Below are 10,919 nucleotides of genomic sequence, written 5' to 3'. Positions count from 1 at the left end.
ATTGTTTTGCGATTTTTAATATTTTAATTGATATAAATAAAACGTCCTTGTCATTTATCACTAAACGAAACACAATATATGAAAAATAATTCGAATCGGTTCATGATGTGTAACACATCTACCATATCCCAATAATAAAATGAACTTGGTCTAAAAACAAAACATAAATCAGAAAAAGGATTTTTACATATTTTAATTTTCGAATAGCAAAATGAGTTGCTTTCATCATTTCTAACAAACTACACAAATAACCAGAAAAAGGTGTAATAAAATACCATAAAAAAAAGAGAATACGCAGGACCTTTTGTTTTGTACTGGTATTTGAGCAAGCGAGGGCAGTCCGCATGAACCCACTTTGTCGCTCTCCCAACTCCCGTTTGCGCTCTCTTTAATCTCTCTCAGAATCTCTCCCTCTATAATATGTAGATCCTCTGCTAAAATCTGAAAGATACTCCCTCCCCTATATACACAACTTATTTTTATCTATATATCTTTGTACTTGTGCCCGAAGACCTCCACAACTCTCTCTCTCTCTCCCGCAGTCCAGTCTCTCTCTCCACCATCTCTCTCAGTCTAGTCTCTCCCTCTCTCCCATCTCTCTCTCCCTCTCCCTCTCCCAGTCCAGTCTCTCTCTCCACCATCTCTCTCAGTCTAGTCTCTCCCTCTCTCCCTCCCTCTCTCTCTTCTCTCTCTCGACTCTCCCCCATCTCTCCCTCTCTCTCTCTCTCCCTCTCCCTCCCTCTCTCTCTCCCTCTCTCTCTTCTCTCTCTCCCTCTCCCTCTCCCTCTCCCTCTCTGCCTCTCTCTCCCCCATCTCTCTCAGTCTAGTTTCTCTCTCTGGTTGATAAAAATGGGAAGAGAGTTGTGCACAAGAATGACAAACACATGGAAACAAAACAAGAAAACCATAAACGAAACGATCGCACAAACCAAACTGGGCAAGTACTTCAAGCTAGAAGCAAGAAACACATCGTTCACAACAGAGTTCCGTGCAGCCACCGCCACTTTTCTCACCATGGCCTATATCATCACTGTCAACGCAACCATCCTTGCCGACTCCGGCGCCACTTGCTCCGTCTCCGACTGTTCTTCTCCGGCGAATCAAACTGCGGGGCCTGACTGCACAATGAAGCCCAATGCTGGCTATCAAACATGTTTGTCAAAAGTCAAGAGTGATCTCATTGTGGCAACTGCTTTAGCTTCCATGGTTGGGTCATTTGCTATGGGCCTGTTTGCTAATCTGCCTCTGGGCTTGGCTCCTGGAATGGGCCCAAATGCTTACATAGCTTATAATCTAGTGGGTTTTCATGGCTCCGGGCCCATTTCGTACCAGACCTGCATGGCTATAGTTCTAGTCGAGGGTTGTGCATTTCTTGCCATAGCTGCTTTTGGGCTCCGTGCTAAGCTAGCTAGATTCATCCCTCAGCCTGTCAGGCTGGCCTGTGCAGCAGGCATTGGGCTTTTTATCGCCTTTGTGGGCCTCCAGGCCCATCAAGGCGTGGGCCTGGTCGGACCCGACCCGTCAACTCTCGTGACATTGACCGCATGTTCGAGAATTGACCCTGTCACCGGTGCATGCATCGGTGGCAAAATGCGGAGCCCGACGTTCTGGCTCGGGGCCGTCGGGTTCCTAATCATGTCATTTGGCCTAATGAAAGGGATCAAGGGGAGCATGATTTATGGTTTAGTGTTTGTCACACTAATTTCATGGATTAGAGGCACTAGTGTAACAACATTTCCTAGCACTCCACTTGGTGACACAAATTATAACTATTTCACAAAGGTGGTGGATTTCCAAGGCATAAAATCTACTGCAGGAGCTATTAGTTTCACAGAATTTAATCGCCTGGAAGTGTTAATTGCTTTAGTGACTCTGTTATATGTCGATGTGCTAGCCACCACAGGCACATTGTACACAATGGCAGAAATCGCGGGCTTTGTGAATGAGGAAGGTACATTTGAAGGCGAATATGTTGCCTACATGGTTGATGCAGGCTCGACGGTAGTAGGTTCTGCTCTCGGGGTTTCTCCTATAGCCACATACGTCGAATCAACAGCCGGGATCAGGGAAGGAGGCCGAACAGGCCTTACAGGAGTGATCATAGGGGTGTATTTCTTTATATCCCTATTTTTCATACCTCTATTGGCCAATGTACCTCCCTGGGCAATCGGTCCGTCTTTAGTCATGGTTGGAGTGATGATGATGGGAGTTGTTAAGGACATAGATTGGAGCAGCACAAAGACTGCAGTGCCTGCTTTCGTGACAATGCTGCTTATGCCGATCACATATTCCATTTCCAATGGGATTATCGGAGGCATCGGTGTTTATATCTTGCTTAGTGCTTATGATTATGCAGTGGACTGCTTTACATGGTTTGTCGAGATGAGGAGAAGGATGGTTAAGGAAGAAAATCAAGTGTCTGCAACAAGTGCAGTAGATTCAGGTGTTGAGATGATCTAGTATCGACTTGTATGCCGTGCTTTGATTTTGTTCATGTGTTAGCAATAGATGCAATAGCTACCATGAGAAATCAGAATTCTCTATGTTTAGACTATAGACTTGTAGAGAGCTTAGTTATTCAGTGGCCGCTTGTGCATCTTTTGATGTTGTTTTCAGATTAACTAGAAATCTGCTTGTAAGTTAGTTCAGTAATTTTCTTATCATGCTATTGCTTTTTCCCAGAACTTGAATCTGGAAACTTTCTGGCAACTGTGGACAAGTTTCGGTCTGTTCTGGTTCGACTGCAGGCACATTATTCTTCTGAATATGTTGCCGAAAACCATAGTTTCCCCAGAACAGATTCAGAAACGGACTGAACAAGATATACATAACTGTCAATTTATGCTTTTATCATAAACCATCCGATTATCCTGCAACCATAGTCTTGATACCACGAAAACATCAAAACATCCTTCAAAAGTCTTGAGACCTCAACCTAAGGTAAATTACGAGAATTTTTCAAGTATTTATAATCACTATGGTTTATGTTTTGCAACTACTGTATGATGCTCAAGCAGACCCCATCGCGTCCGGTTTCACTCGCCATGTTCATCTTCAAAGCAGGTAAACTCTTAGGGACGGCCTTGATCAGATCCATCAGATGAAGCTGCAGTGCCACCAACTGAATGATCATATGTACAGAGAGGACCATACTTACAAATCCCATAACGTCTGAAGTGTGAGCAGATCCTCTGGCCCTAGACATTTACAGGAAAAAATAAATTTTGTTGTACCAGAGAACTAAAATCTAAATATGGAGCAATATGGTGACTGCTTACTAATGCAAGCCCGTGACACTGTCTTAAAGCTAAAATAAGTTAATGTTCTCGATCTAGCTGAATAATTGAAAGAAAGACTTACAGGTCGCAGAGGCAGTCCTTGGTCACTAAGAAGGATAGGCGTCTCCGGGTTTCTGGGGTGGTGGAACCTGCAGGAAGATTTGAACCTACAAACCCCCGTTCTCATGTAGAAACTGCACTCGGGCTGTCCAGGTCGTTCAGGATATTTGTCTACTTTCACCTGGCCCTGTGGATTTGCATAGAAGCTGGATCGGCCTTGTGGATGTGCATCGAAGCTGGATCCAGTTGCTGGAATACTCATTGCAAGTGCTGGGGGAACAGGCATAGAAGCTGGATTTGCATAGAAGCTGGATCGGCCTTGTGGATGTGCATCGAAGCTGGATCCAGTTGCTGGAATACTCATCGCAAGTGCTGGGGGAACAGGCAGAATCCCTTGTGATCTTCCGTATGCAGGAGCCTTAAGAGTTCAAAGAGAAATTTAGTAAAGCAGAACCATGGTAGTTTGTTAGCACGATGAAAGCACCAGAGTGAATACAATTTAAACAGTAGGCAAAAAAAAGGGATCGCAATTAAGAATTATCAAATATATATTAAAAAAAAGTTTTTAATTGTCACTCTCGCTTGAATTCGCAGCTAATGCCTTTGGCTACTATTTACAGCATACTTAATACCAACATTTACACCACTCAGTGCAATTATATTAGTACCAACATGGACTCATAACATTTTAGACCGTCTTAACCTGTGCAAATAATAGAAATACCAAATGCAAAAAGCTTAGACTCGCAATCTTAATTTCCAAAGATTGTCACATGAGTCAAGGAATACCTGATATCTGATCCACTCTGCAATTTCTGGCGGAAAGATAACTGTTCTGAAGGGAGCAGTCTCATTTATATCACTTGCTGATGACCTACCTCTACCCGGTGAAGTAGTGTCACCTCCTCCCACTGCTGGAGCATCCGGATGATGAAACTTGCAGTTTTCCCCAAACTTGCATGAACCAGTTTTCATGTAGAAAGAACATTCTTTCTCCCCCTGTTGCGCAATCAAAATGCTTAATAGAAACTCTCTGGTAAAGTGACTTAATATTATATTTGACAAGGATGAACTTATATTCTCTGTCAGGATAAATGGATAAAATTAAGTGTTGCTAGGTGAGTAAACTGCAACAAACAGAACATATATGCCTACAGGCTACAACTACAGCATGTGTATCCTCTCTGTTCCAAATACAGACAGGCTAATATCTGTAGCAGTTGCAGATGACTAATATGATTATACATGTTGGATATCAAAAGTACACAAAAGAAATATATATTTACCACCAACAAGATTCTTCATAAATTACCAATGACGAAGTTGCCACATTAACGAGCAAAATTAAAGGTGTTGGCCCCCTATATCACAATTTGAAGCAACAATGCCTCAAATATGACGTCTAGATAATATGACCCCAAATATCACTTTATATCATTATATCGTTTAGCATTTATAATTTTTTTTAAAAAATACAGAAACACGATGTAATGTTATGAAGTAAGTTACTTTATCTAATGTTGGAAGGCCAAACAAAACAAACGCTATATCATGTAGCATTATATTCGTATAAATCGTAACACTACATGATGTAGTGTTTTAATGTGATATCCAGAGGCATATTTTCAGAATGTGTTAGGGCATTTCAATTCCAAATAGTGATATTCAGGGTCTTTTCTCCAAAATTAATATAAATAAGCAAAAAACACCTTTAAACCTTATAACTGATCATATATGGCTACATCTATATCTGCATCCACTTTTCGATCTGATGGTAACAATATCCATGTTGGTCGAATACGGATTGGATACATAAGAAAAATTGGATTCTGAGAATAAAGGAGAGAATTTTTACCACTCTAATCGGCAAACCAATAAAGTTCAACTCTAAATTTGGGATCACCGCAGCTTTTCCTTTGCCATGACTATACCTACAAGCTTTTCTGTTTTTGCAACCACCAGGTGACAAGTAATACTGCAAATAAAAAAGGAGGAATATCAAGCGGAGACTGCTATATACTTGCATAGTTGCATTACAGTTCAGTATGGCCAGATGGAATCAAGACAACAAACCAAGAAGTTGAACTATTTATTCTCAACAAAAGTTCATAAGTAGACACAGACAATAAGATATAAATTCCATTTGCTTTGCAATCATGGTTGAGGCTTTCATGAAAGGATTCACATTCTATTATTTGTGAGAAAGTTGAGTGAAAGATACATGAGCAGAATATACGTGTTGTATCACTGTTGTGTAGTGGTTTTTTACATCATATATGCACAATCACTAAATTTTGCAAGTAGAGAAGGGAGAAACATAATATACATTTTAAAAAAAAGCGAAGCAAAAAGAAGACACATATTAAATATAATATATAATAGCAAAAATGATGTTAACCTTGCATTCTGTCAAAAGTATCCAGATAGACTACCAACGCAATAAACTCCCTATACAATCTCCAATCAAGTAAAAAAGTTGCTATAGTGAAGTAATACATAATAATTTTACTCAAAACCACAAATTTTTTTTATGTATCCAATATCTTAGTTTCGTAGAAGTAATCATAAGTTGTATTATACCTGGTTTTTCCTCTCAACTGGATGATTAAATTTGCAATTCGATCCAAACCTGCAAGTCCCAGTTCTCATATAAAATGAACAATCTTCCACATTAGGCCTCAAAGGATAATGGTGCCTTCCAAAATGTTCAACATTTGAGCCCCCTGAATCCATTTCAGCATTCCTGTACCAGTGAGGTTCTTTATTATTTATATCCCTCTCATTTTCATTGTTCGTTTTCATATAAAACGAACAATCTTCCACATCAGGCCTCAAAGGATAATGTCGCCTTCCAAAATGTTCAACATTTGAGCCCCCTGAATCCATTTCAGCATTCCTGTACCAATGAGGTTCTTTATTATTTATATCCCTCTCATTTTCGTAGTTATCAAAATACTGTCGCTCCTGATTAGCTTTAGCTCTTACAGCACCATCATCCCAATTCTCACCCCAACTATCTTCAGAGTCCTCAATGACATAATCCCAATTATCATCAGAGTCCTCAATGATATCGTCCCAATTCACACCCCAACCATCTTCATAGTCCTCAATGACTTCTTTTCCCTTATCAGCCCTCCTATTCTTTACTTCACGAAGATAAATTTCTTCAGCTTCCTCAATTTCACCCCAATTGCTCCCTTCCTTATCGCTACCCCCCTCCTTCTTTTCCTTAAAATCACCTTCATTTTCTTTCACCATACCACGTTTCTCGGGGTTTCTCTGTTCGATTTTTGCCTCATCTTTAATACCCTTTAAATCACGATCACTACCTTCATTTTTAATCTCACTCCCACCTTCATTTTCTTCCACAACACAACCATTTTCTTCCACAACACTACGCTTTTCAGTGTTTCTCTCTTTGATTTCCGTCTCATCTTTAATTCCCTCCAAATCAAGATCATCATCTTCATTCCCAATCTCACTCCACTTACTCCCCGCTTTATCTTTATCCCCTTCCTTTATTTCCTTAAAAGCACCTTCATTTTCTTCCACAACCCTGAGATTTTCAGGGTTTCTCTCTTTGATTGCCGTCTCATGTTTAATACCCTCCAAATCACGATCACCACCTTCATTCCCAATCTCACTCCATTTAATCCCCTCCTTTATTTCCTTCAAAGCACCTTCATTTCCTTCCAAAATACTACGACTTTTAGGGTTTCGCTCTTCGATCGCTATTTCATCTTCAATACCCTCCAATTCACGATCACCGCCTTCATTCTCAATCTCACTCCACTTACTCCCGTCCTTATCTTTATCCCCATCCTTCATTTCCTTATAATCACCTTCATCTCCTTCCACACCGCCTAACTTTTCGCTTTTTCTCTCTTCAAATTTCACCTCATCATTAATAAAATCTTTCGAATCACGATCACCGACTCGATTCTCATTCTCACACAACTTACCCCCAAACTCATAACCATCTCTAAATCCCCCAAAACCACCTTGATCATTCTCACCGCCAATTCCTTCCCCAAAGTTCTTACCTTTTTCGAAACCCCCCTCTGTTTCGATAGCAAGCACCAACTCAGAACCCTCATCTTCACCACTTAGACCCTCAACAGCCATTTCACTAAGTTTCTTGGCAAACCCCACTCAATTTTAGTTAAAAAAGCTCACACACTTCTGCTCTGCTCTCTCTGGAACAAACTGCCTGTCTTTTGCTTTTAATGTGGGTATTTATTGAATTTGTGTGAGTATAAAGTAGAAAAGGAAAATCCTGATGATAAAAAGTAAAATAAAAAATGCATGGATAATAAATGTACTTTTTCTTAAAAATTTCCGTTTGTATCATTTCTCCTTTTATAAACTGTTCTCAAGATCCCCGATTCATTTAAAAATCCCCGAGAAATATTTTATCGATTTATTGATTACACTCGATTTGACTAAAAATCCCCAATTTATCGAAAAAATCTTCAATAAATTCAAAATAAATTCTGAATCGGTAGGTCAACCGACTAGTTCCAATTATTAATTTCAGCAACCATGCTTTTACACATAAAAAAGAGTCCTACACATAAATATGTGACTATGGTGCATGACACTGATAATAAATTGATCACATAACAGGGAAATGCATAGCAGAAAAACATGAGTGAATGTAGTGCCTAATAGTCCCCAGTAGCAACCAAATTCCCTATATCTGATCCTCCTGCAGTTCCTTGCGGAATGTCAGGATGAATGTCGAAACTGTACAGCCATGATGTACTTAAAACCTGCTTAACCGGTACAGAAACAGTCCATGGTATATAGACATGATAACAAAATAAAGTAAAATACATATTTATGATATATCGAAGATATGAGATCTAAACTCTAGAATTATACATATTTTTATATCATTTTGACCATCTAATGTCAGACAACATTGTGCACATTCCAACACTGTTCAACTAAATCATGCAATTAAAAAGTCTAGGTAATTCATGTAGAGAGGACCACCTTGAAAAGAGTGATAGTGCAAGATCGTAGAGCAATTGGACGTGGGAAACCAATGGAGGATAGTTTACTGCAGCCCGGCGAATTTCAGCTTCTCCTGCAAACCGCAACCATTCAGAAGTTGCGATATTTGAAGCTTCTGAACAGTTGAATCCTGTGTGCATTAATCAATGTCAAAATGGATAAAGTAAAGATATAGTAATATTAAAAACAAAATCCAAGGTAAAGAGATGTCTGACCATGACTGAATCCTGAGTGGTAAGCCCTTGGAAAGGTGACGACAAATTCTCTCGGATTTTGGACCAACCTGGTTTCACAAAGGATTAAAGCTACAATTCCATAGAAGTTGAAGAATGAAGAGTATTAAAAACATGGAGCATAGACATAAAACAGTTACCTGCAACATGGAATGCCAGCATTAAGAATTGCTTCCGGAGACATGACCGTCGTCTTCTTAGCAAGAGTAGCATAACTCACTGCAGTTATTCACGCTAAAACTAGTAAGTAATGAACAAATATATGCAAAAACCCTTCTAAAATGAAGACGACTAATATATAAAAGTTCATACAATGATCACACTATGGTATTCTTTATCTGTATAAGAAAATGCTATGAACTGGCAAAATTTTTTAACTGCTTCCCCACATAAAATGCATAAAGTTTTAATCTTGAACTTAACCTTAAATTAGTCATACAAATTAGGGAATTGGTTTGTTAGCATGTTTATGGCAATTTCGGCACCCCACAAAATCATATCAATTGCATATAGCACAAATTTAAGAGCAAAGTATGATAAACATAGCACAAGGCAGTGTCGCATAATTTCAATATCAAACCAAACTCACAGATAGGATTCATCTCTCCTTTGTAGCCGTGAATCCGGATCACATCCTCAAAAGCGGCTGCTGCATCCGGAGGCACTCCGTACTAGGTCTTCCTATCCCCGGTATGCATATAGTTGATGCTATGAAGATCATGATCTTCCACATGCCACACGGACCAGCTAAAAAGCATTCCCATATAGACCATTGGGGATGTAATTCCCGGTATGTCATCCTCAATAAACCCTCAGCGGGCACCCTTCTGCCCTCGCTATTCCCCTCAGGTTCCAATCAGTATCTCCCACATTTAAATTATCATTCCCATCTCTTCCCCTCCGCTTCTCCAACTCCACAAAAGCTCATATGTGCATGTCATTCGCATACTCAACCTCAAAGGGTTTATCAGCATCAGCATTCCAATAAAGGCTTTCGATTTTCAAAGCACTTAAAGCCCCCTTATCTATTGACCTTCTCTCAAAATAATTTCTCTCGAAAGACTTAATCACAGGATGGCCATTTATGGGTAGTGAATGTAGGCCTTTGCTTCAAATTCCTCAACAGTGCAAGTCTTCCCACTCCCTCACAGACTTAATCACAGGATGGCCATTTATGGGTAGTGAATGTAGGCCTTAATTCGCCTTTCGGGGAGGCAGAACAGGCCATTAAAGAATTATCAAGTTGAAGAAATGTGTTTTTCATTAAGGACAACAAGACAGGGGGTATGATTTTACATATACCATAATCACAAGCTTCTTTCTCAATTCGATGAATATAAGCGATTGGGTCATTAAACTCCTCAAGAGTTGGATAAAACTCAGGGGCTAAAGGGAGGGTTTTAAGCCATTGCAAAACCTCTGTTTTGTTACAAGGGCGTGGTTTATACCCTGCTCTGCCTCTAATTCTTGCCATTGAATTTACAACTAAGAAGATACAACAATTGAACACAAACAAAGAAATGTATATATCAAGAAATTAATACATACAAGATCTGTGAAGCTTTCTGAAGGGCCAGACAGGGCTTCAAGGAAGAGTTACCAAGGAGACGGAGTGAAAAGAAAGAGAGTGTTTTTTGGGTACGAATTTTTGTGATGTTTATTTTAAAAGTTTATATATTTTAATTTCTGTTTTTTATTTTTAAATTAGATATTATTTTATTGAATTTAGTTTTTAATCTTATTTCAATTGTTTTGTGTGTATTATTTTCTCTAAGATCACCACCTCGGAAGAGTGAAAGAGCTTTCTAGTGTAATGATTTTTTAAAATTTTGGATTATTTTATTCATGATCATGATGTCTGGTTTGTTGGTTTTAGATTATATGATGGATGAAATGTCCAACTAAATTCTTTCATGTGTATTTGTGAAATTTTCAAATTTTCATTGAAATAATATAATAAAAATAAATAAAATATTGTTGATATATTGATATATGTGAGTTATCGTTATAATATAATTTGTTTATGCTATTAATTATTTATTTCCTAAAAATTAAGATTGAGTTTTACTCTTTATTCAAAAAAAAAAAAAGATTGAGTTTTACTCGATTAATTAGTTCCGTTAAGTTTTTAGAAATATATATTTCATGAATTAAGTCAGAAAGAATTATAGTGAGTTCTAGGAGCCAAGCAAATATCAGCAATTTGCTTATGAGCAATATAGGTTAATAGGTTGATTCAATCAGAAAGAATTCCGGCCAACCTGGACTGATCAAGGGAAGCATGATGTTCTGATGTGTTTAGATTGACCAGAGATCTCCTGTCATGCTA

General features: G+C 38.8%; 2 protein-coding genes across 3 annotated transcripts; one reads left to right on the top strand and one right to left on the bottom strand.

Annotated features, from left to right (window-relative positions):
- The first annotated feature begins 318 nt into the window (after nucleotides 1-318).
- On the top strand, nucleotides 319-2,684 carry LOC108196322 (adenine/guanine permease AZG2). Its single transcript, XM_017363556.2, has one exon. It carries the CDS (start codon nucleotides 850-852, stop codon nucleotides 2,458-2,460), a length of 1,611 nt encoding a protein of 536 aa, XP_017219045.1. The 5' UTR covers nucleotides 319-849; the 3' UTR covers nucleotides 2,461-2,684.
- Nucleotides 2,685-2,828: 144 nt separating this feature from the next.
- On the bottom strand, nucleotides 2,829-10,218 carry LOC108196320 (hypothetical protein). 2 transcript variants are annotated; one of them, XM_017363552.2, is made up of 8 exons: nucleotides 9,180-10,218; nucleotides 8,731-8,809; nucleotides 8,573-8,640; nucleotides 5,919-8,487; nucleotides 5,194-5,313; nucleotides 4,128-4,337; nucleotides 3,361-3,756; nucleotides 2,829-3,197 (listed from the first exon to the last, which is right to left on the bottom strand). In XM_017363552.2, the coding sequence occupies exons 4-8, from the start codon at nucleotides 7,461-7,463 to the stop codon at nucleotides 3,072-3,074; spliced, it is 2,397 nt and encodes a 798-aa protein (XP_017219041.1). In that variant the 5' UTR covers nucleotides 7,464-8,487; nucleotides 8,573-8,640; nucleotides 8,731-8,809; nucleotides 9,180-10,218; the 3' UTR covers nucleotides 2,829-3,071. The 2 variants fall into 2 exon arrangements, with proteins under 2 accessions (XP_017219041.1, XP_063937272.1); XM_064081202.1 differs by having other exon boundaries at nucleotides 5,919-8,472.
- Between the last annotated feature and the right edge of the window lie 701 nt (nucleotides 10,219-10,919).

Source organism: Daucus carota, chromosome 7 (genome assembly GCF_001625215.2).
Source record: "Daucus carota subsp. sativus chromosome 7, DH1 v3.0, whole genome shotgun sequence".
Classification (NCBI taxonomy): domain Eukaryota; kingdom Viridiplantae; phylum Streptophyta; class Magnoliopsida; order Apiales; family Apiaceae; genus Daucus; species Daucus carota.
Note: the sequence above shows the minus strand (reverse complement) of the source record. Positions and strands in the feature narration are given on the sequence as shown.